At 40.4% G+C, this 26,629-nt stretch overlaps 1 protein-coding gene across 1 annotated transcript in view; it reads left to right on the top strand.

The window, feature by feature from the left end:
* The first annotated feature begins 3,489 nt into the window (after positions 1-3,489).
* The window catches only part of NPEPPS (aminopeptidase puromycin sensitive), an 88,844-nt gene continuing 65,704 nt past the window's right edge, over positions 3,490-26,629 (top strand). The window contains exons 1-2 of the mRNA XM_075561716.1: positions 3,490-3,856; positions 16,986-17,070. Of these exons, the coding sequence (XP_075417831.1) occupies positions 3,596-3,856; positions 16,986-17,070 (346 nt within the window). The 5' untranslated portion in view covers positions 3,490-3,595. The remainder of the gene's footprint in view (positions 3,857-16,985; positions 17,071-26,629) is intronic.

Here is a 26,629-nt window from a genome sequence, read left to right as displayed (position 1 = left end):
GCCCTCTGAGTTTTGGCCAATGATTGCCCTCTGGATGTCCTGCGGTTGGTTCGGGGGGGGGGGGGGGGCCTCCCATGGAGGCCTGTTGTTTGGCTGAAAGTTGAACCACAACTGTGAGTGTGGTTCTAGGCTTCAAGGGTATAGGAGAACCAGACCCTCAGGGGTTAAGACGTACAATTATGGTTAGGTGTGCCTCAGTCAGTTCTGACTTCCAGCCACCACAGGTGTACCAGAACAAGACACTGCCCAATCAGTCTTCCTAATTTATCATCCAGCCTTCACATGCACAGAGAAGTAGAAATCAAACTCACCGCCACCAAGTCCACCAAGTCCGTTCTGACTCAAACATGCGCATGAAGGGATGGAAATGCCCTGGCTCAGGTCAGGTGCTCCGTGGGCCTCAAAGAGATTATTTGCTTTTGAATATTTTAAGGCGCTTGCAATAAACGACATGGGGACTAGTGTCATACCTGACCTCCCCTGGCACCTAGACTTGCTTTCACCATCCAGCCTTCCTCTACTTCTGTGCTCTGATTGATCATTTGTTGCAGTGGCTACACAAAATTCAGACACTATTCACAACCAAGGGGGGAGGGGGTGTTAAGCAAGTGAATAGGACTACAAGCCAGGAGCAGCAAATAGTAAGACACAGTTCCTGGTCCACAACATCTCTCCTCAGCCAGCAGCCAAGTCTTTCTCTAGTGATCAGCCACATGCCACATGGTCCCCGGGCCTTTGCCTCCTTGGGCCAGGAAACTCCACCTTACAGTCCCGTAGTCTGTGCTGCTGCTCATGCTCTGTCTCATAGACTTTATCCTACAGTCTCTGGGGCACCTGATCTCGGTGACCTCGCCACTTCAGACAGAGATCTTGGACCTTCCCTTTCTGGGTTCCAAGGCTCTTAGACACAGAAGAATGGCTTTGATGGAGGTGTAGTTTTCATCTTTTTTTTTAATTAAAATGTTTTTAATTTTAAAAAAGTTTATTTAAAAATTTAAAAAATTTATATTATTATTATTATTTTAGTTTTTATCTTATAGCTGACCATAACCCCAAGGAAAATTCAGGATGGAGTCTTAAGTCACATCCTCTAGTAAAGTAGTCTTAAAGATACAGAACACCCTCCAAAATGAGAGCACAGCCATAGGCACAGCGTCCAGAATTATAATACATCAACTAGGGAATTATAGCTATGAGACTCATATTAATTGACTGTACCTCAGAGGTGTTTTGCAGCACATTTGCCCAATGCAATATACCATTCAACTTTTTCCTTTTAAAGTTTTATTGTGAATCGAGTGAAGGTCAACAAAGCAGATCATCAGTTTTGCATTTGATAATCCACACACATTGTGCTTCATCTCACTGATCACAATTCCCGCAAGGTAACATCACTTGTCCCACCCCCTTCCTGTGTTTTTCATTTCTATTCGTCCTTCTTCTAATCCTGCTGAACTTTGGCCTTGGGTAAATGCTGCCCTTTTGATCCCAAGTGGGTTGATTATTCTAAGGTGTGTGTACCTCACTGGTGTTATTGTTCCGCCTTATAGATCTGTCTATTGATTGAGCCAAAGAATTAAGTTCCAGACCCCCAAAGAGTGACTAAGGGCCATAGCTTAAGAGTTCTACCAGTCTCTGTCAGACCAGTAAGTCTGGTCTCTTAGCATTTTTGTTCCCACTTTTTCTCCCACTTTATCCAGGACTTTTTGAAGGAGCCCTGGTGGTACAGTGGTGACACACTGGCAGTGAGCTGCATGGTGGGCAGTTCAAAACCACTAGCAGCTCTACAGGGGAAAGACTGCGCTTTCTATTCTGGTAAACAGTTACAGTCTCGGAAACCTACAGGGGTCACGATGAGTCAGCCTTGACTCATGGCCGTGAGTGAGTATCCAGGAGTTTTAATGTAATCCCTTTCAGAACAGTTGGTGGCGGGAACTGGGCATCATTTAGTTCTTCAAGTCTCAGGGCAGTGGAAACATGCTCTTGTGGTCCCCTTGTCTATTGGACTGATCCTTCAAACGAATAGTTGCACCCTAGATAGCTGCTCACCAGCTTTGAAGACCCCAGTAGCTATTCACCAAAGTAGGAATGTTGGACACTGTCTTGCTGTTATGATGATTTACCTTGGTGTTCCCTAAAACATGCATTTGATTACTTGACTGGTGCTTAATGGGCATTGTGAAGCCAAGTTAAAAAAATGCTTGGTAACTTAAATCTTTTATGTTTATCATCGTGCTACTTATTGGTCCACTTATACGGATTTTTCTCTCTCGATGTTAAAGTGTGATCCATACTGAAGGCTGTATGGAGCCTTTGGTCTTCGTCAGTAATTACGTCAAATCCTCTTCCCTTCAGCAAGGATTTGTCATCTGCGTAATGCACACGGTTAGTGAGTCTTCCTCCAATCCCAATGCCTCTTCTTCTTCCTATGGTCCAGCTTCATGAATGATTTCTTCAGTACATAGATTGCATAGTGTATAGTGCAGGGACACAATCCTGACACACACCTTGCTTGAGGAATTACTAAAGTAACTGCTTCACTTTTACGTTTTTAAAAAATGTAGCTACCTAAAAAAATGTAATTACTAGGCGATTCTTAACTATGAGTCTACTTCAATTTTTGCTTTTTTCTCCCCTTTTCAGTCACTCCGACCAACATTTTGGTCTGAGGGGTAAGGAATCTGGAAGGTTCTAAGGCAACAATCTTTGTGAATAAATGGATTTAACTTCAGAAGTTTCTATAAAAAGGAATGTGAGAATTGGGGCTCAATCTCCTCTGAACACATGAAAAACAAATACATGCACCTCCATTTGTGAGATAGTCATAGAACTGAAGGAATCACATCTAGTTCACTATTAGCCAGGCCACAATGGGTAAAAGTCTCTTAGGAAGAAACAAACATAGAAAGAGGAGAAAGGTGAAACGTTTTACTTTAGACATTAGTCTACGGAAACAAATGAAAATTTGTCCTAACTTTAAACATCTTTCCTTCAAAGGGCTAAGCTGTCATGGTTTAAGTAGCCTGGACGATTAGGCAAAGCACCTTTGAAACCGTCCTTCAGCCTGGTGGTAAAATCCAGTTTGGGGCTTAGCGCTCAGTTGCTGTTTTAAAAACGTGCCCTGCGGTACTGACCACCTTGAACTTGCAGAGACGTTTCTGGAGTCCGTCGTGCCTTTCCCTCCACGGCTCGGGTCCTCCCGGCTCGCTCGCTCCGTTTTGGCTTCGACAGGTGCAGCAGAGGCTCGCGCCTGCGGCCGCGCACGCTCCCCCTCCTCCGAGGGCCGCGCCTTCGCCGGCCCGCCCTCTGCCCAACGCGCGCGCGCACGCACGCCGACGGGGGCGCGCCCGGCCGGCGGGGCCGCGCACGCAGCCGCCACCGTCTCCTCCCTCCTTCCCTCCCACCCTCCCTCCTGCCGGCCCTCCTCCCCTCCCCTGCCCTCCCCTCCGCCCCCTTCCCCGTAGGCAGCCCGCCGCCCGCCCGCCCGCCCGCACTGCCTCCCTCCCTCCGGGCCCCTGGCGCTCCGGCTGGGTCTCTCCCCCGCCCCCCAGGCTTCCCCGGTCGCTCTCCTCAGGCGGTCGCCCGCACTCGGTGGATGTGGCTGGCCGCCGCTGCCCCCTCCATCGCTCGCCGCCTGCTCGTCCTCGGCCCTCCGCCTCCTCCCCTCCTCCTTCTCCTCCTCAGCCGCTCCCCTCGCCGCCGCCGCCGCCTCCACAGCCTGGGCCTCGCCGCGATGCCGGAGAAGAGGCCCTTCGAGCGGCTGCCCGCCGATGTCTCCCCCATCAACTACAGCCTCTGCCTCAAGCCCGACTTGCTGGACTTCACCTTCGAGGGCAAGCTGGAGGCCGCCGCCCAGGTACGGCGACCCGGGGGCGCCAGGGGCCAGCAGTTAGGCCGCGCCCGCGGGCTGGGCTGGGCTGGGCTGGGGGCCCCGGCCGGCGGGCAGGCGGGCGGGCGGGCCGGGCTGCGGGGCCCGGGCGGGGAGGCCGGCGCGGGGCCGGGCGCGCCCCTCTCGCTCTGGGCGGCGGCGGGGCGCCCAGCCGGCGTGCTCCCGGGCTCGGGCTGGGGCCGCGCTGCGGGGGGCGCTGCGGGCGCTGGCGGGCCGGGCCCGTGCGCCCCCGGGGGCTCGCACACCTGTGTGGGGCTTCCACCCGGGCCCTTCCGGGCTGGGCAGGGCTCCGGGAGAGGCTGGAGCGTGTGGGGGGAGGTCGGAGGGGGGCTATCGGGGTTCACGCGGTCGCACTCTCCTGACTCGGTCCTTTGCTTGGGGGGTAGCTTGGAAGGGGCGGGCATCGGAGACTCCCCGGCGGCGAGCCGTAGCCAGGAGGGGAGCTTCTACAAGGGGGGAGAAGGGAGACGGCGAATGTTACCCCAGGCCGCCCAGCCGAGTTCTCCCCGCCTGCTCCAGCCCCAGCCCCGGGGCCGGGCTTCCCAGATGATCCGCCCCCTCCCCCTTTCCCCGCAAGTGACAGTGCGGCCGTGACTTTGTTCTCTTAACCTCTGGAGAAGCTGCGGGAGGACCCCGTCTCCTCTTTCCTTCTCTCTCTCTTGCTTTTCGGCCTGGGAAGCAGGTGGATTAATTGTTACCGTGATGGTTGCTTAGCATCTTCCGAAAGAAGCTCTCAGTTTTAGCCTACCACTGGTGGAAATATTCCATTACTCTTCTTTGCAGTTTTTGGTGAATCATGGCCCCATCGCACGATTGGAAGGACTGTTTGATTTGGGGGACTCTTCCTCTGGGGGCGGGGGCTCCTGCAAGGGCCTGAACAATAGACTTTTATAGTGCCAGGTTGGCTGAAGTGGTCCCTGGAGTCTTTTATGGACACTGGGCGCTGTGTAATAATAAGCTATCTTGAAAACCAGTGGTGGTAAATGTATTTGGTTTCCTTTCTTTACCTGCTGCAGCCAGTGGGTAAAAAGTCAGTAGGCCTCAACCCCGAACAGGGTGTATGTAGCAGCAGAGATGAAAGAAGTGTAGACCAGTCCTGGGATGAATTGAAAGTGGGCAATTGGCTTTGAAAGTCAAGAGACCACGATACTCTGTTCGAAAAGATGTCTAAAAGGAAAATTTAAAAGTATGCTATCAGATTTGGGGTGCTGATGTGAGGGCCGGAGCTCTCTAGCTAGGGTCTGGCCACATCAAAAGGCAACACTTATCCCTGTGAAAGTCAGGTGATTTAAAAATTTTCCATTAAGTAGATGAGTCAGAATGATTGCATTTTGATTCTAAATTAGGATTTGAGAGGGCTCTTTGGGAGACTTTGGTTTAAGCCAAGTGACTTGAGTGTTTGATATATATTGGCAGTGGATAGATGGGAGGAATTGTCAACAGAAGCCAGTCTTGTGACTTGGCAAACTTGCTGGGAGAAGGCCCTGGTGATGAATGAGCTCAAATTATGTGAGAAGACTAACGTTTAAAAAAAAAAAAAAAAGAGAGAGACTTTTAACTTCCTTGGTTGGCACCATGAGTCCCAGTCAGCGCAACAGGAACAGGTATACGGTACAAAGGTATTTGAAAGCAACTAATTCTTCAATCACTGCACATTGCTTAATTCCTTCCTGTTCCCCAGTAGTCAGCACGCCAGGCCTGGTTAAAAATCCACTAAGTTTCTGTGTAACCTGTACAAATACTCTGGGTTTAGCATAAAGTTTTCATAGCTTTGAGAAGCATATATATATATTTAGAAAAAATTACTTTAGGAAGGCAAATGATTTTACATGATTATTCAGAAGCGACAGTTTTGTTAAGTCCTCTGCCAGAACAGTACTGGGTGACCTGCTTCTTTTTTTCCCTTTTAAGCTTGCTTTTTCAAAAAAAAAATCTCGAGGATGAGAACTCCTGTGACAGAGTTCTTGGGCCACTGAAGAAGTTCATAAGGTATCATTACCAAGGACTTGTTAATTTGATACCAGAAAACAAATGGGCCTTTTAGTATCATGAACAATTTAAAGCATTTCTTTTTAGAGATTCTTTTCTGGGTAGATGACAATATAAATTCAAGAAAGCATGGTAGTGGATTTTAATAGGCTTTATTAGTATGATTAGACTTTTTTATTAGATTTCTTAATTAAGCTCATTGCTATCTTTGGAAGTATAGCAGAATTTATATTAGTAAGAAGTAATAAGCATATATTGATGTTTCTTTACTACATGGACTTTAACGGTATGTTTAAATTGTGGCATTAGGTGGTATTTCATTGTATGAAATGCTAAATTACTAGCAAAATTATTTTCTCTAGAAATCTAGATTTATATCTGTTGTTCACAGTTCTTAAATGGTTCTTTACAGTGTCTTATTAGTTGGAGTCGTTACACAAAGTACGCAAGTGTCTGCACTGCTTTAGATGCAAAATTTTATGATAAACCCAGAGTATTTGTACAGGTTACATATTAGAAACGTAGTGGATTTTTAACCAGGTCTGGGGTGTGGACTCCAGGGGTACAGGGAGGAATTAATCAATATGCAGTGACTTAAGAATTAGTTGCTTTAAAAAAGAAAAAGAATTAGTTGCTTTTCAAATAACATCCATGTCCCTGTTACTGTGGAGTTGACTGGGACTCATGGGGATCCCCCTTCATGTAGTCTAGTTCAGCAAGCTCTGGAAACATGTTACCGTGGACTGAGGAATGGGACATTCCTCCTCCCTTTCTTTTCCATTGGCTATTTAAGAGCAAAGTACTTTTGTAGATATTTAAAATTTTGATTCTCTGAATTTGTGGCCAGTTGAGATTAAGGAGTTTGTTGTAGTTGGTACAGTAGTTACCCTTTATACTCTTGTATAAACCGAGTTTTTCCATCACATTTTTTAAAACGTTTTATTAGGGGCTCATACAACTCTTATCACAGTCCATACATATACATACATCAATTGTATAAAGCACATCTGTACAGTCTTTGCCCTAATCATTTTCTTTCTCTTTTTCCCCCTTTTTTTACATTTTATTAGGGACTCATACAACTCTTATCACAATCCATACATATACATACATCAATTGTATAAAGCACATCCATACATTCCCTGCCCCAATCATTCTCAAAGCATTTGCTCTCCACTTAAGCCCTTTGCATCAGGTCCTCTTTTTTTTTTCCCCTGCCTCCCCTCTCCCCACTCCCTCATGTGCCCTTTGTAATTTATACATCGTTATTTTGTCATATCTTGCTCTATCCGGAGTCTCCCTTTCCCCCCTTCTCTGCCGTCCCTCTCCCAGGGGGGAGGTCACATGTGGATCCCTGTAATCAGTTCCCCCTTTCCAACCCACTCACCCTACACTCTCCCAGCATCGCCCCTCACATCCTTGGGCCTGAAGGTATCATCCACCCTGGATTCCCTGTGCCTCCAGCCCTCATATGTACCAGTGTACAACCTCTGCCCTATCCATTTATCACATTTTTAATGTAGTTTTTGTGGTAAAATTAGGTGCCTCGACTGATATTTGGTCACTGTGTACTCGAGTATATACGGTAGTTGGTCTTTCTCTTGAGGAAATATTTTACCTGTGCCTGAGAGATCAACTTCGGTTTCAAGACTAGAAACTAGGATATGCTAATCCAGATCTCCAGCTTCTGCCAACCAACAATCGTGTTGACAGTGAGTCACCTGTCACTAAGTGGATAGGTACAGATACCGTAGTTTGTTTGGCAGGCCCCAAACTTGGCTCCTAATTCGGTGTTATCGTCAACCCTGTTTATATGCTTTTAATGCAGTAATTTTGATGGTGGTTTATTATGTCAAAAAAAAGGCAAAATAAATAATTTTTTTCAGCATTGTGCTAGAGTCAGTAAATATATTAAAATTTTATCTAAATTTGGAAGCTTGATGGTAAGGAATTGAATTTGTTCAGATTTTCTATTATTTCTTGAAATGTATCTATGAGGAATTATCTTAATTATAACAAACTCTTATATGTGAACACTGTACCCAGTATCTTCTGGCAGTGAATTCTGTAATGAATTTTCTTGATATGGATGCTTACTATTTGAGGCATTTAGACCTCCAAAAAAAAAGTTACTGATTTAGATAGAAATATTCCTAAATTAGAAGTTGTAAAACATTATTTGACTTCTTTTTAAAGTGTAGGATGTTTTTTCCCAAATACTAGACATTATTCTGGACATGTTACTGGTGCTAGATACTTATAACGAACTTTAGTGGCTACACAAAACGATATATTGCAACTTTTAAGTTTTATGTCTGTTCTTTGAAGTTTTTAAATTTGTTTTCTTTGCTCAGGTTATTACTTCTTGTTCCTTGTTACTGTCTCCCTTCTTTTATTTTACTGAGCTTGATTTGAAGAGGTTGAGTAACCAGATAAACATGCCTGCCTGAAATTTGTTTCTAAGTAAAGGCTGGATGGATTTCTTCTGAGTGAAGGGTATTAGTTTTATTGTATGGACTTTGTATCATCCATTCTGACTCCCCCCCCTCTCCCCCCAAACTTACTTCCTGGTTGATATTGTTCAATGCAGCCTAAGTAAACATGGTTTTGAGTAGTAAATTATCTGCGGAACTTTTTGAACTTTGCTACATACATGAGTTTGTTTTTATATGGTAAAGTCAATCTTATTCTAATCTCTGTGTGTAAAGGACAGGATGGTAGCTGTTTTGTTGTTAACTGAGATTAAGTTCTCCAGATTTTAAGAGATTTTTTTGAATACCATACAAGTATGTTCTTACTTATGTTAAAAAAATTTCAGTTTTGTAATTTGGAAAATATTTTCAAAATACAGAAAAGTGACTTAGTATTTAAGTTTTGTCACATTTGCTTTGAACTATGTAAGGGTAGCCTCAAATGAGTTTGGTTTACTTGTCTCTCTGTTCGGCTTGAGGGGGTTCTTGATAGGGCTCAGTTGCTCCAGGGAAAGAACTCCACCTTTAGAGGGAACAGCTTTGCTATTGGTTTTGGAGAAATAAAATGTCACTGCACTAAAGCCCGTTTCTGTCTCTTCCCCACACCCAGAGGTAGCCTCTGTCTTAAGGTAGGTGTAGATTATTCTTTTGAATATTTGTTAACGTCTTGCATATGACGTAGCCATGAAAAATAAATATAAATGCTCTGTGGGTTTAAAATTTTGACGTTAATGTTATTTTTGGTTGACTTGCAGCTCACACTTTTCACTGTCTCTTATTAGGAAATGCTTAATTTGAGCTAATTATTTGTGCCTTATTGTCTTTGGCTATTATAGTAATATTCTACCTGTACAATTATTATAAAATTTCAGTGGTGAAATATCCTGATAGGCTAAATGACTCCGCCTATAGACTGACTGATATTTAACATTGTCACATTGGAGATTTCCTTTTGCTACAGTTTCGAGACTTTGGCCATCTTGGGGAAAATAACATAAAAACCCTCTGATTTGTAGTAAATTAAGGTGTGTTCTGGAGTGATTCTAGTAAAAACTCATGAATAAAGATGGATTTAGGAAAAAAATTAGTTGTCTTAGATTGCTGCCTCTTCCTTCTAGGAAACTTCCATGGTCAGATTGCTACCAAGAGTCAAACTACGTCTGAAGTAGCGCCATGGGGTGTGGTGCAGTTGAAGTGCAGTTGTAGGACCTCAAGAAGACTTGTCCTTGGGTTTGAAACCAAAAAGGATACTAAAGTTCCATTCTCTAGTTGCAGCAAATGGAGCACTTAATACATTATCGACATAATTTATACACCAACTTTAAGATCTTCTATTTTAAGTGTAGAAAGCGAAGCTATTGCTGATATTCCTTTGAAATGTGTGTTACCTGATTTTGATACTGTGACATGCAGATAATACTAACATGATGTCATGTGTTGATTATGTGAGAAGTCACCCATGCATCATCAGGTCAGCTGCTGCTGTTTGGAAAGCAAGGAAAAGAGCAATGTCATGGCATATTGCAGCCAGCAGTAAAGCTTACCTCCACACTGATACTTGAAATGACCTTCTTTAGTGTTCTCTCTCTCTCTGTCTCTCTCTCTCTCTCTCTCTCTCTCTCTCTCTCTCTCTCTCTCTCTCTCTCTCTCTCGCTCTCTCTCTCTCTCTAGTGGGATACGAATATCCAAACCCACTACTGTTTCCTCAGTTCTGGCTCATAAAAGCCTAAGCCAAACTCTCTGCCTTTGAGTAAGTTCTGACTCACAGCGACTCTACGTAGGGTTTCAGAGGCTTTTAATTTTACCTGAGCAGGAAGACAGCCTCCCCTCTCTCCCTACAGCCCCCTCACCCCTTGCTGGTGGGTTGGGACAGCTGACCTTGCAGTTATCAGCCCAGTGTTGAACCTATTACTCCACCAGGCCCAGCGTCGACGTAAATTACTAGGGGAGTGTTATTACCTTAGTTTTATGCAAATGATAATGGCACACAAAGGTTTTAAAAAGTTCTGGGGAAAATTCCATTATCTGTCCCCCTCCCCATTATCTTTTAATTCCATTATTCCATGAACCTTTGGAAGCCCCCGCATACCATGTGCACAAATCCCGCATCTCCTTCTGTACTTCCTATGTTTGCTATGCATGTGTGAGTTATTTAAAATATCAATGCAAAAGCTACAGAAGATGGTATTCAGAGTAGTCATATCTTTATGTCTCAAACTCACTCGCTGCCATCAAGTCAAACCTCATAGGCGAACCTATAGGACAGAGGTAGCGGTCTCTGTGGATTTCCAAGACTAACTATGGGAGTAGAGCCTCATCTGTCTCCTGTCTTTAAGGCTAGCACGCATTCATTTAAGTTTGTGTGTGTGTGTGTGTGTGTGTGTGAATAACATCTGCTAATTGACTACAATGTATTTGGTAGTGAGTGTTAAAATAAGTATTTTCATGGTTACCCCATCTTTAGTCCGTTTTTTAAAATCACTACATTTCCTTTTCTTTGTCCTTTTTAACAGTTTTATTGCCGCTTCATCCACATATCATACAGTTCAGTAGTTCATTCACATTAAGAAGAGTTGTACCCCCAATAAAATGATTTTAAAAGAAGAGTTGTACAATCATTACCACAGTCAATTTAAAAATATTTTATTCTTCCTTGTACTCCTTGTTATTCGTGGTCATGTTTTTCAATTGTGACAAAAATACACATAACAAAACATTTTCCCATTCAACAATTTCTCCAGTGCCAATGATTATACCCTTTTGTATTGTATAACCATTGTTGTACATCCTTTTCCAAATTATACTACCACATTAACATAAATGCATTTCCCTCTAAGCAAATATGGTAACCATAGCTCAAGTCTGGTTCCCTTTTTTTAAGTAGTTTTCTTGGTATATCATTCACTTCTATAGTTAAATGCTTTTACTTTTTAATCTTTATTTTCCACACCTGTCAGTGATTTAATTTTTTAAAGGTGGAGAGTTTTGGAGGTGAAGGGGGAAGACTGTAAAAGGGAACACTGAAAATTGAGTATGTGCAAGTGTAAACCAATCTAAAATATAAACGTGGGGGGGTGGAGAGGGAATTCTGATGCAATTAGACAGTAGAGGTACTTAAAAAGTAAACTAACAACCCAAATTCCAACCTTGTAGCTTGGGTCTGAGTTATAGTTTATATGAAAATTAAAAAACCATAAGGTTTCTTCACTAAATTCTACAGGACTATAGGATACCTAACATATGCTTACAAAGTCTGCCTTGTTCCCTTTTTTCCAATTAAAATGCTTTTTAAAAATAGTTGTATTTACATCTTCACAACCAGTTCTAATGCTCCCTCTCCCCTCCCGCATTCATTGATTGCTCCTCATTCCCCTCTCCCTTCTCCCCCATCCTGTTCCTGATAAACCACTATGTTAGGTACTTTCTCTCTGCATCCACTCCTGTGCGTCATAAACTGGGAAACGTAACGGAAACAATTAAAAAAGAAAAACCAGGAAAATGAAACAAAGAAGAAAATGATAATAATAAAAGTATAAAAATAAAGAATAAGAAAGAAAAGACCTCCAATAATATTTTAAAAGCCAGAGAAGAAATTTCTGTTTGGGGCAAGAGAGAAATATTTGCGCCTAGAGCAAATTCAGGTTGGGTCAAGAGCCCTGGTTCTCAACCTGGGGGCCCACGACCGCTTTCGGGATTGAACGATCCTTTCACAGGGGTCGCCCGATTCATAACAGTAGCAAAATTACAGTTAAGTAGCCAAGAAAATAATTTCGTGGTTGGGTGGGGTCACCACACACAAGGAACTGTATTAAAGGGTTGCAGCCTTAGGAAGGTTGAGGCCCACTGGTCAAGAGGGTGGGCGGCTGACCAAGTGTCATATTATACCGTGGTTCCATCCACCACAGTCAACTTTACAGTCACCTGTCTGATAGTAAAGCTGTTCCAGTCCCTTACCTTTGGCAGGAGGGGATCTATCACCAGAGGCTTGATCTGACTACTCTGCAGATGGATTTTGGGTTCCCACTGCTGTCTTCATAAATTGGGTGTTCACAATTTAAGCTTTGATAGTTTTACCTTTATTATATTTGGATTTTGTTGTTGTCACTATTGGATCACACTGGCTAGTGTGCTTTTTGTGAGTGGATTTAATTGACACCCCACTTAGTGGTTGCTTGTTTGCATACAAGCCTTTTACGATCCCAGACACTAAAAGGAAATAATAGAAAGCAGAATATACTGATGGACTTTTAAAATTTTAATGGAGTTCTAATTTTCAGATAACTTTTTGATCAGAAACCAGTTTCCTGAAGGGGGTGGGTGGGAGGAGAGAAGGCTGTTGACCACAATTTAATTCATTAGTATAAAGAGGTAGGCCTCTAAATACAGGAGGAATAGCAATGCTCTCAAAATTGAATGGTGTAGACTACGCCTTTCCAAAGCTCAGACACTTTCCTCAGAACGCTTACAGCAGTGTACACTGCAAGGTGAGTTGGCCTATGCAGTGCTCTACAGGTACCTTGGCACTGGGGGATTAACTGCTTGGCTACCATTAAATTCGCTGTAGATGTTGATGGATGAAAATGTAGTTGCCTAGATAAGAGGATTAAGGCCGGCTACTAAAACCACCGTTACTGTTCAGGCAGCACAAACTTCACACTGTAAAAGTCTTGGCTCACTTTACTCTGGCATACCCCACTAAGTCAGTAAATGTTTGATTTCTTCATGTTTTTGAAGTTTTTCCAAAGTCAGTTTATGAAGAGGCAAAAGATGTCCCCCCCCCCTTTTTTTTGTTTGTTTAAATGTAGCCGTATAAAAGGCCAGTTGGGACATAAAGGCTTTAGCATTGTTTAGGTATGGTTTAGTGAAATAAACAATGTGAAGAATATCACCACTTGAAAACATAAAAACTTTGTTAAATGACTGTTTTGAAACAATTCTTTGAGAATGGTTTATTTTTTCCAGGGCTAAACAAGTTTCACTCTATGTCTTAGAGATTTTGAGGGTCTGTTACAGGCCTACTAGCTAACTGTCTATAATTTAGGTCAAGTAATTTTAGCTTAAAATTAATTAGGTTTAAAAAGGTATTGGTATTAATAAAATTATTGTCAGGTAAAGCTTTTTCATCTAGATATTACTTTGATGTTTTCGCCGAATTCTGTGTTCAAGCATCTCAAGCTGAAAACATTGTTGACTGACTTGTATGTGTTTTGCTTGGTCCACACAGAATCTAAAATGAGTTGCTGGCATTTGAAAATTGGGAGACTATATATCAAATCTGAATTTGTGGCATCTTTTGAAAAATTGTCAGCACTAAACTTGTTTTTTAGATCCACTTGGGTGCTTATAAGAAATGAATACCGTATATACTCGACTATAAGCCGACCTGAATATCATCTGAGGCACCTAATTTTATCACAAAAACTGCGTTAAAATTTTTTTTAATAAAAGAAATGATTAAAAATTTTTTAATAAAGAAATTAAAAAGTCCCCCAAAACTGCGTTTAAAATGTGCGGGAAAACTCGGCTTATATATGAGCATATATGGTACTTTCTCCATACTTAGAGACTTTGGCATAACCCCCCATTTGGCCTGTTGCACTCATTTGCAATACCTGCTTCACTGGCCCTGTGGAGAAATGGCAAGAAGGCTGAGTCTGACTTCCTCAAACCAAAAAAACAACCAACGGGGATGGAGTCAGTGCTGACTTACTGTGGTTTCTGACACTGTAACTGTGTGCAAGAGTACATCTTCCTCCCAAGGCGCTGCTGCTGGTGGTTTCAAACTGCTGACCATGCAGATCGTAGCCAAACATGTAACCACTATACTACCAGGGCTCCTTTCTGACTACACTGGGGGAGAAAGAATCCAACTCGACACTACCTCAGGGCCCATTGCCACAAGGCAGAGGTCAGACCCTCCAAAATCCTTTATTCAGTTCTCACACCAACCATTTCTCACAGAACTCACAGACAGTATTCACGATTGTGGGGTATGTTGGGCAAGGTAACAGGTTATCACAAGTCAAGATAAAAAAAGACATGAAAGGATAAATATAGACCTTTAGTCCACAGCAGTGCTTCTTTGTTAGTCATGCTGGCAGGCACGTCTCTCTCTCTGGCCCTCAGCCTTGTGGCCCCTGGCCTTTCTCCGTTGTTACAAAGCTTAGCACTGACAAATATTCAAAGAGTACCCCACTCTGCAAGCCGGCCTCCTGGCCTAAATACCTGGGCTGGAGGAAAGCTCTTGATCTCAGCATCGCTCTCTGGTGGAGGCCTCTGCTGCCTCTGCCCCTTCACTTCAGGCAGGCACTTTACATGCAGGTGACTCCTCTTTTCTGGATGGTCAGAGATTCCTCTTCCGGCTTCTGAAATGGCTCACTTTATACCCAGTGGAGTGGCGGAGCTGACCTGTCCTGACTTTAGGGCCCTCCCTCTATAGTTATGTGCTTGCTCTCCCCCCAGTCGATGTCAGGTATCAAGATGCATTTTGGTACTACTTTAGATCATAAAAAGTGGAAATACCCTAACTTCCTTCAAGAGGAAATTATAGTTTAGTTGTGGAATGGAATACTATTTACAGTAGTTAAAATGAATGAATTTAATCCACATCTGTAAGTATTCACCCATCTCAAAAACATAATGCTAAATGAAAAAAAGCAAATTGTAAAATGTTACACATATTTTGATACCATGTGTATAAAATTATAAAATGCTGTTGGTAAATCTAGCAAAGTTCTAAAATATATATCAGCTGTGGGCAGGAAATGAGGAGAAAAGGCTTTCATTATTTTATTGACGTTGAGCCCAACGAATAGGCAATATTGTAGGACATAGCACTGCCCCAGAGGGTTTCTAAGGCCATAAATCTTATGGAAGCAGATTGCCACATTTTTCCAGTGAACTGGCTGGTTGGTTCAGACCACTAACCTTAAGCTGACCACATAACCTCTGTACCGCCAGGGCCAAAGCATGTGTTCTCTCTATATACAAATACACATTTTAATCTGAAGCAAATGGACAAAGTCTTAAAAGTTTATTTAACTTTGGTAGTTAGTACATTGGCATCTGCTAAATCTGAAATGTTTGGGAAAAGAAAAACATGAATGGTTTATGAGGTTTTTACATGATAGTTTATAGTACGATATTTTCCTCTAGCCTCACAAAAGGCCTCTTTTTTGTTATACGGAAACTCGTACAGATACCGTAACATTCCATAGTTCAATCACATGGTGCAATAGTGTACTGTTGCTACCACAGTCAGTTTCAGAACATTTTCTTTCTTCTTGACCTCCTTGATGTCAACTCCTCTTTGTCCTCTCCCTGCCCCTTCCTCCCCCACAGAAGAGCTCTCTGTGTGTGGTGTTTGTTTTTTTAAAATTCTTAATGGGTTTTACATACAGGATGAGATATATTGTAATATATGTATGTATTTTTTATTGATCATTTTATTGGGGGCTCTTACAGATATTATAACAATGCACAGACCAATTATAAATTAAAACAAGCAAACTTGTACAGATGTGCCATCATCATTTTCAAAACACTTTCTACTTGAACCCCTTGATATCAGCTTCTCTTTGTTCCCTCCTTCCCCTACTCTACCACCCTCATGAACCCCTTAATAAATTATATATTATTATTTTCATATTTTACATCACCCAGTGTATCCCTTCACCCACAGTTCTGTTATTCGTCCCCCTCAAGGGGGGGTTATTACATATCCATCATTGCTATCAGTTCCTCATTTCCCCCTTTCCTTCCTATATGCGCATATAATTGTTACTCCCATTATATTTTAATATAATATATAATGAAGAATTATATGTTACTTTCTTTTAAACCATGAGACCAGAAGAAATGGATGGTGTCCAGCTTCCTTTACCAAACATTTTGATCAAGGAATCAATAGATGAATCTTGATCAAAAAGAGGATGGGGTGGCAGGGTGGAATAGAGTTTCAAATTCTTACGGGATCTATTGAAGTTGGCAAAACTCCTGAATCTGTGGCTCAGAGTATCTTCAAACCATGAACCAAAATTATCCCCTGAAGTCATCTTTAAATTAACTATTTAGCTAAACTAGTAAAGAATGCACCAGAATTGTGCTATTTTAAATAAAATAAAATAATAACTAAAATATAGACGAAAAGTTTAAGGATAGAGTCTAAGTCAGTCGTGGTGAAACAATATGGGTAGAGATAGCAAGAACAGTGATGTAATGTGAACAATGGTAATTAATAGGACTTGGTTGTGCTATTTTTTGGAGAATGGGTATTCTGCTCTATATATTTACACCTAAATTAAAACTAAAACATTTAAAAAATAACAAAAAGTATTTCATAACTAAATTTTAGTTATATTTAAATAAAAAATTGGTAGAAGAAAATTACTTTTATTTGGCTCATTGGTCACATGTTTAAATGGTATGAAATGCTCAAGCATTACTTTCTTTTAGTATAATTTGAAAATGTAAATAAGTTTTGGACTTAAAAATAATCATTTATATCTACCTGAGGCATAAATATTTAGCTTGGATTTTAGTGAAGTCTAGGTGTAAGAAAAAAATTACCTGGGCTAAGATGAAGATGTAGTATTAATTTAGGATGTTTCTGACTCCTGATTTTTCTCCCCCTTTAGGTGAGGCAGGCGACCAATCAGATTGTGATGAATTGTGCTGATATTGATATTATTACAGCTTCATATGCACCAGAGGGAGATGAAGGTACAAATGACTTTTCATTTTAATATGCTGTCTATGTATGTATATCCTTGGATATTTTTAAATTGATTTTTTCTTTATATCGATCTTTGTTACTTTAGAATAGAATTTTATTGATATTTGTGGGAAAAAATTAGTGGTTCTGTTTTGGGCTACTAACCAAAAGGTCAGCTGTTTTAAATTACCAGTTGCTCTGTGAAAGAGAGATAAGGCTTTCCTACTCCTTTTAAGAGTTATAGTCACCGAAACTCACAGGGGCAGTTCTACTCTGGTGTTGACTAAATGACTGTGAGATTTTGAATTAATCGGATCACAGTTACGAGTTTTATAAAGGAAATGTCACAATTGTAATTCTACTTCAAATATTAAGTTATTGTGTGACCTCCTCTGCCATTGAGTCAATGGTGCCTCATAGTGACCCCCCTCCCGCTATGGGTTTCTGAAACCATATCTGTTAAGGAGAGAAGAAAGTCCAGTCTCTCCCGAGGCGCTGCTGGTGGTTTCGAACTGCCAACCATGTAGATTGCAGCCTGTTTTTGTTTAGGGTGAAATGAAGAAAATAATGTGTGTAGAGCTGAAGAGTTATTTCTAAAAATAAGGGGTTTAAAAATGAAAGGTTCATGAGGGACTTAGTTTGCATGTGTTTTTATTAAACATTTAAAATTTCTTCCTCTTGAAACAAATTAAAATGGACATAATCTTATTCACAATTGGAAGGAAAATAATAGCTTTTGAGATTGACTAAGAATTTAAGCCAGATGGTGGAGCTAGTTATAGAGTAAGAATACGAGAGGGCTTCAGAATGTGGGGAAATGGAATTAAAAGACAATGGAGGTTGCATAGAATGTGTGAGCACTTTATATTCAGAGCTTTGAAATGAGCACTGTTGCAGACCTTGCAGTAACGATTACATTGGGTAATTAGTTTTGCCCTGAAATCTCATTCCCGTCTAAAGTTGCCTTTTTAAAAGTTACAAAGTTTGGCAAGAACTCATACAAGTACATTTATATTGAAGCTAAATTACTTTTTAATCCTGATTTCACTACGGTGCTTTTTGTCAAATGGTCTTTTTTCTACTGCCCTTTTAGAAAATACTCTCATTTGATATAAAATACATTAGAAACTTGTCCCTTTAAATTATGTTTGTACTGCTATTTTCTCTTTCCTTTTCATTTCATTGAAAAGTTGCATACAAATAACATTTTAAGATTTGGCAGTATTTATCTCATTAATTCTTACTTAATTAAAGTGTCCCTGGCAAGACAAGAAAGAAGAAGTATTTGTGTTCATGATATGACCATATTTATGATTTTAAGTTTTGAGGACCAGGTCCCTCAGATGGGCTTGAATGAGTGCCACATTAAAGAGAGTTGTCTGGTAGATGAAATAGTGAATATTTACATATCTTTAACTCTGAAGAATCATGGAAGCACCTTAGCTAAACATATAGGCAAAAAGCATGTAGGTGGAAACATTGGAATTCAGTGCATGGATTTAAAGTTGTGCCCAGTATATCCAGAGGTAGACATAGTAAAACAAATGTGCACTTTTCAGCTGCCATCGTTTGAGCTCAAGTTTTTTTGTTTTGTTTCATTTTCAATTGTAGGAGATCCAGACTTTTAAAATTGTAATTTTAAAAATGATTTTTAAATTGTAAATTAGGTGGGAGATACCAGGTTTATTTTTATCCTCCTCTTCTAAAACTGCCAGAAAAGAAATCAGAAGACTTAAAAGTTCTGAATCTGTATAACTGGGTGATGCCAAGCTCATAATAATCTATCTGTACCTCAAGGAAGCAGTGATAGTTTATTTTATTTTATTTTTTGATAGTTTTTTTATTAAGAAGATTAGGAGAGAAATGAAAAGTTAGCAGGATGTAAAGAGGGTTTAGAACCCGATTTAAATAAGAACTTTTCAAAAGGTACATAAAATATTTTCCTCCAGAACAAGCTAAGGTGCATTTTTCAATTCTTTTCTCCTACAACCTTGAAAAACCTGGAACTATATGTGAGCCCATTTAATTTTATAGAGTTGGAAAGTTGTATTAGATTTGGGTTAGGAACAAGGATAGATTTGTCTCCTTTTGCCCTTTAACGTGGTAGCATTTTGTTACTTTTTAATCTTAGGAGAAGACATAACATATTGTTTCTTTAGAAATAACTTATGAATTTGACTGCAGTTCTTTCCAGTGCTGTTTTCTGGTGACAGGACAATAGATGGAGCCAATTGGAGAGAGATCATATCGTAACACAGTTAATTTCATCTAGTGTCTGCTGATACTTAAGATTGCCTTCCGAAAGATCCATTTAGATATGCATAGCCATTATACCTTTGTCCTTTAAGGTGAAGTCAGAAAATTATTTGAAGGCATGAAACTGTTGCTTCTTGTGTAACTTCTTAATTGATACAAAAGGCCATGTTGTGTTATGTGTTGAGTACTCCAGAAAGACCTGTTGGCATGTGCCTCTTTCTGGCACTGTCTTCTAAACAGCAATAGTTATTTAAAAACATATTTGAGATCTTAATTTGTAATATTTGAAAAATGAGAAACCAGTAAGAAAAACGGCTGAAAACTGTTTTTTTACTGTTCTGCACTTCAAGGGTTGGTGAAATCACTAGCACTTAAACCAGTGCAAGGAGTGCACCTCCCTACACAGTGCAGGGATTAGTATTGCCACCAGCTTCGGCAAGAGAGGGACGAACTCAGGTCCCGGCAGGTAAAGAGTCTTTTACTTTATCATTCCTAGACGGCTTGGGCAAAACCAATGAAAGTGATCACTTGAAAGAGTTTATACCAGCTTTTCCCTTAGTCTCCTCTGTCAGGTATGTGCTTGTAGAATTAATTGTATAAGCATTTTTTTTAATTGGTGGCATACTATTTCATACAGTGTTCTAATTCAGTTTCCTATCTGACAACATCACTTTGGTTTATCCATATAAGGCACAAGAATCATTACCATATTTATTCTTGAATAGGGTTGTATATTTAAATGAGTGCCTATATGTGTGCTTGTGTAGAAGGACAAAATCACTTAGAAGGATTGCCACATATTAATGATTTTGGAGAAAAGCTATTAGTATGACAAAAAGGAATGGTTCCTCACATCTTATCATGAGCCTTATTTAACTATTAGTAATATATATTATGTCATACAATTATGTATAGACTAATAATGACATCAATAAACCACCAACTTTGGCAGTGGAGTAGTTTATGTCATTTGAAGATAATATAGCTTAAATGATTAAAGTGCTAGTACTCATATCAGAAAGCTTAAAGGAAAAAATCCATTTCTAATAGAAGGCATTGAAATAAAAGATAATAGGAGTTTCATAAGGAAACTTTAAATGAATGGAATCTATGTATAACATCAGTTCTATAAATAAGACTAAATCTTAGGGCCCCAAAGCAAAGTTCATGTTGGGGTTAAGCAAATAATAAAAGTTATTGAATTGGGCTGGGTGTTGGAAAATAAGAATGATAGAACAGAGACTGAACAGAACATTACATGCCCCATGTAAATGTAAAACTAAACATTATCTGGCCAAGAAGGACGTTTCTGTGGACCCTATTGAGTTTTCTTAAAAGTTTAACCTGTGAAGAGGCCCCATTAAAAAGATGGAGGTAGAAAAACACACGAGTCTTACATGTTTTAAAATTGCCAGTGATATAAATAATGCATAATATTCTGATTGGTTGGGTTTGTTGTCTGTTTTCCAGTGGGGTTGTATGTGTGTATTTATAAGTACGTATATTTTTAGGAATTCAGAACTAGAATATATGAGAGGGGTTAAAAAAAGTGTATTGAAAAATTCCATTTCTTTTAATTCTATTATCCCATGAACTTTTTTGAAGCCCTCTCTTAACTATTTTGGGTAGCTTTTAGAGTTCTTAGAGCAGTAAAATTGCCCTATTTCTGAAATTGTGTTTTTGTCTCTGGCTTATTTATTCTCAGTGTATCAAGTTTTGAAATTTTGAGTGTAAGTTTGTTATGTACTCCTATTCTTAGAATGAATAGGTAAATTTATGCATGAGCCAGCCACTTATATTGAGGAACTAGATATTTTCCCAGTGTTTTGATAATTTTCCTTTATTCCCCTGGATGAAATGATGATTTTATTTTTATTTCTGATGTAAAAAGCTCTATTTACAAAATGTTAAAAGTCTGATTGTGTAGAGAAATTAGAAAATTAAAAAATAAATGTTAAAGTTTTTTCTATGCATACATACTTACTGTTAATAGTTTATCTCTAGTTCTTTTTTCTGAGAATAAAGATATCCATGTAGAAATGTTGTTTGAGTACATTCAACTCATAGCGACAACGCGGAACTGCCCCCCAGGATTTTCAGACTGTAACTGTTAGGGTTGCTGATAACCAAGTCTTCTTCCTGTGGAAGATCTTGGTGGGCTTGAATTGCCACCTTTCAGTTAGTAGCCAAGTGCTTACTTTTGGTACCACCAGGGTCTGTTAAGAAACTCACAGTGAAAAACAAAGTAGAGCGTTTATAAGATAACGCGGCTTATAAGAGATACATTTAATATAGATATTGCAGATTTCAAAAGAGTTTGTTAGCTGTTTCACTTAGGACCATATACATATATTTTTGGTTTATTTTTCATGAGAAAGGAAAATTGCCTAAACTGGAAGCTTTACCCTTGAGTAAAACTGATAGAATTTTTTTACACATACGTAGAAGTGAAGATCTTATTAATGATAATAGCTTCATGTTCTATTGAAATGATACAATGAGCTGTTAGTTTGACAGAGTAAATAGATTCTTAATGCCTGTGGAGTTGTCAGGAGACTTCTACTTCCTTAAAGATTTACTGTCTTGGAAACCTTTAGAGGCAGATTTACTCTGTCTAGAGCTGTGGTTTTCAACCTTCCTCACGCTGCAACCCTTTCACACAGCTCCTCATGTTGTGGTGACCCCCAACCATAACATTATTTTCGTTGCTACTTCATCACTGTCATTTTGCTACTGTTAAGGATCGGGCGGCCCCTGTGAAAAGGCCGTGCGACCCCAGGTTGAGAACCGCTGGTCCTAGAGGTTGCTGTGTGTTGGAATCAACTTGAGGACAGGGAATTTTTTTTTTGAGTTCTTCAGAATTTGCGTGTTTCAGTTTTTTGGCAGATTCTTCTATGTTTAAAATCTTTTGTATATACACACAATTTATTTCAGTATTTTAATCTAAAACTGGAACACATTTTGTAATTGCTAGCATACCATGATTTAATTGGCAATACATGTTTATTTTAGATTTAACAAAATAATGATATGCATTATAATTGTTGATGAATATGGTGAGCATGCATCCCTCCTTTGACTTTCAAAGGAAATCGATAGAATATGAAAAAAAATGTTTATGTTGCTTCAAAGACCACACATTAAAAAAAAATCATTTTATTGGGCCTCATACACCTATCACAATCCATACATACATCAATTGTGTAAAGCACATTTGTACATCTGTTGCCCTCACCATTCTCAAAACATTTGCTCTCCACCCAAGCCCCTGGCATCAGGTCCTCATATTTCCCCTCCCTCCCCACTCCCCCTTCTCTCATGAACCCTTGATAACTTATAACTTATTATTTTGTCATATCTTGCTCTGTCCCACGTCTCCCTTCCTCCACTTTTCTGCTGTCTGTCCCCCAGGGAAGAGGTCACATGTAGATCTTTGAAATAGGTTCCCCCTTTCCAACCCACCCTCCCTATACCCTTCCAGTATTGCCACTCACTCCACTGGTCCTGAGGGGACCATCCGCCCTGGATTCCCTGTGTTTCCAGTTCCCGTCTGTACCAGTGTCCGTCCTCTGGTCTAGTCAGGTTTGCAAGGTAGGATTCGGATCATGATAGTGGGAGTGGGGGGAGGAAGCATTTAGGAACTAGAGGAAAGTTATATTTTTCATCGTTGCTATATCGCACCCTGACTGTCTCGTTTCCTCCCTGAGACCCTTCTGTAAGGGGATGCAAAGACCACACATTTTAATTGCTCAGTAAGCACCCATCTGCCTTACTGTTTATAAAAATTAATTTGCCTTTCCTAAAACATCTCTAATTTTTTTTCTTAGCTAGAGCTCGTTTCTTTTTAGTACTTTAAAGAGTATTCTTAAATTTATTCTCTTGATGTTAATCGGTTCTCACCCTGTGGGTCGCGACCCCTTTGAGGGCTGAGCAACCTTTTCACAGGGGTCGCTCGATTCAGAACCGCAAAATGACAGTGTGAAAAAGTAGCAACGAAAGTAATTTTATGGTTGGGGGCTCACCACAACATGAGGAACTATATTAAAGGGTCGTGGCATTAGGAAGGTTGATAATCACTGATCTAGCTGCTTCTTTCAATGATTTACTGTATTAGAGCTATACTGGCCAGAGTGGTAGCTGCTAGCAGCTGCATGTAGATCTTGAGCACTTAATAGTCTGAATTGAGGTATGTTGTAAATTAAAAGCCACATCAAAATTACTGTATACATAAAGAGAATGTAAAGTGTCTTAGGCTTTTTATATTGATTATATGCCAAAATGGTAATATTTTAGATATGATAGATGAAATAAAATGTATTAAATGAATTTCATTTTCTTTTTAATGTGGCTTCTCAACAGAAATCAAATGCATTGCTTTGAGTTATATTCTGACTCATAGGAAGTTAATAGGATAAAACAGAACTGCCACAAAGGGTTTCCCAGGCAGTGAATGCTTGTGGAAGTAGACTACCACATCTTTCTGTCTGAGTGGTTGGTGGGTTTGATTCCCCGACCTTTCGGTTAGCATACACACCCTGAACCATTTGGTGTCACTAGGTCTCCGTCAGTGTGACTACTAGAAAACTTAGAGACAAATGAATGTGTAACTCACTTTAATGGCTTTTACAATATTTCTGTTGCATAGTGCTGTTATCGAGAGTCCCTAACTTTAAGTTTGAGTTTCTCTAACTTCACTAGAGGGAGAGAGATTTACCATCAGCATCAGCCAAAAAGCTGATTCCTGTGAAACAGATCACACGTAACCTGTACAACCTTTTAACCAATTTTGACACCAACGATCCCCATTGGTACTCGTGATTATGGCATTGATTAGGGAAGTATAACAGGTTATACAGCTCTTCTGTAAAGCCAGTCTCTTCGCAGCTGTGTCTACAGCAGTGGCTCTCAACCTTCCTAATGCCACGACCCTTTCATACAGTTCCTCAGTTGTGTGAACCCCCCCCAACCATAACATCATTGTCGTTGCTACTTCACAACTCCCATTTTGCTACTGTTATGAATCGGGCGACCCCTGTGAAAGGGTTGGGCGACCCCCAGGTTGAGAACTGCTGGTCTACAGGCGTGCTCTTCTCAGGCCCCCAGGTCTCTTGGGTTGTTAGCCTGCCTCTGCCTTGCCTAGGAATGTGTTGTAAAGCTCTTAGCTAGTGATGAAGAAACTGAAGAATTCTACCAGATTTACTAGGACATCGATAGAGCATGCAATCAAGATGCATTGACAATTGCTGGCAATTGGAATGGAAAAGTTGAAAACAAAGAGGAAGGAGCAGTCGTTGGGAAAATATGGTCTTGGTAATACAAATGAAGCTGGAGATTACATGATAGAATTTTATAAAGGCCAATGACTGTTCATAGCAAATACCTTTTTTCAAAATACATCAACTTCTCCCCGTGGAACACACAGAAACCAGAGTGACTACATCTGTGGGAGAAGACATGGGGAAACTCAATTTAAGCAGCTAAAACCAGGCCAGGGGCTGACTGTGGAATAGATCATCAAAATGTAAGTTTAGGTTGAAGCTGAAGAAAATTAAAACATGTCCATGGAGCCAGGCAGAATACAACCATGAGTTTGTCCCACCTGAATTTCGAGAACATCGCAAGAACAGGTTTGCTGTATTGAACATTAATGACAGAGGCCTGATGTGCTGTGAAAGGACATGAAACACATCGTTCATGAAGAAAGCAAAAGGTCGTTAAAAAGACAGGAAAGAACAGATCAAAGTGGATGTCAGAGAGACTCTGAAACTTGCTCTTTATCATAGAGCAGGTAAAGCAAGTGGAAGAAATGATGGTGTAAAAGAGCTGAATAGAAAATTTCAAAGGGCAGCTCGACAAAGTTAAGTACTGTAATGAAATGTGCAAAGACCTGGAGTTAGAAAACCAAAAGGTAAAAACACATTCAGCATATCTAAAACTGAAAAAACTCAAGAAAAAAACTCAAATATCTAGTTGCAATATTGATTGGAAGATTCTATGGGCCAGAGATCGAATCATGTAGGAAACATCCAAAGAAGATGGAAAGAATCCACAGTCATTATACCAAAATATTCCACCATTTCAAAGGTAGCATAAAAGCAAAAACCCAGTGAGACTGAATGAAACCACTCAAGCTAAACTGAAGGCATTATACTGAACAGCACTCAAAAAACCTTTTAACTACTATTGAGTCAATTCTGGCTCATAGCAGTCCGACAGGACAGGGTACAACTGCCCCTGTGGGTTTCAGTCTGTACTTTTTAAAAAATGTCTTCTAGTAGATTTAATTTAGATTTGTTAATTTTACTTTTTCCTCTCTATTTTTAAAACATTTTTTCCTTTTTTTAAAACATAGTTTTACATCTCTTACAACAAACAATCCACACATTTGGGTCCGACAGTTCCTGGGGGACATGAGAGAGGGAGAGGTGGGGGAAAGGTAGTGGTGTTAACAAACCCAGGGACAAGGGAACAACAAGTGATCAAAATCGGTGGTGAGCAGGAGTGGGAGTCCTGGTGGGTCGTGATCAAAGATAATGAGGAATTTCTGAAACCCAGATGGGGACTGAGCATGATAGTGGGACAGGAGGAAAGTCAAAGGAAATAGAGGAAATAGGTGGGAGGCAAAGGGCATTTATGGAGGTCTAGATAAAGGCATGTACATATGCAAATATATTTATATATGAGGATGGGAAATAGATCTATGTGCATATATTTAAAGGTTTAGTATTAAGGTACCAGAAGGACATTGGGGCTTCACTCAAGTACTCCCTCAATGAAAGAATACTTTCTTCTGTTAAATTGGCTTTCTATGATGCTCACCTTCCCAACACAACCGTTGAAGACAAAATGGGTGAATAAGCAAATGTGGTGAAGAAAGCTGATGGTGCCCAGGTAACAAAAGAGATAGCATCTGGGGTCTTAAAGGCTTGAAGGTAAACAAGCGGCCATCTATCTGAGAAGCAACAAAGCTCACATGGAAGAAGCACACCAGCCTGTGCGATCACAAGGTGTCGAAGGAATCAGGTATCAGTCATCATCAGAAAAAAAAATCTTATCATAATGAATGAAGGGGGAAGTGTGGAGTGGAGATCCAAAGCCCATTTGTAGGCTACTGGACATCCCCTTACAGAAGGGTCACAGGGAGGAGACGAGCCAGTCAGGGTACAATGTAGCAACGATAAAACATACAACTTTTCTCTAGTTCCTAAATGCCCCCCCCCCCATCATGATCCCAATTTTACCTTGCAAGTCTGGCTAGACCAGAGGATGTACACTAGTACAGAGAGGAACTGGAAATGCAGGAGGGAATCC

Source organism: Tenrec ecaudatus, chromosome 10, assembly GCF_050624435.1.
Source record: "Tenrec ecaudatus isolate mTenEca1 chromosome 10, mTenEca1.hap1, whole genome shotgun sequence".
NCBI lineage: Eukaryota > Metazoa > Chordata > Mammalia > Afrosoricida > Tenrecidae > Tenrec > Tenrec ecaudatus.
Note: the sequence above shows the minus strand (reverse complement) of the source record. Positions and strands in the feature narration are given on the sequence as shown.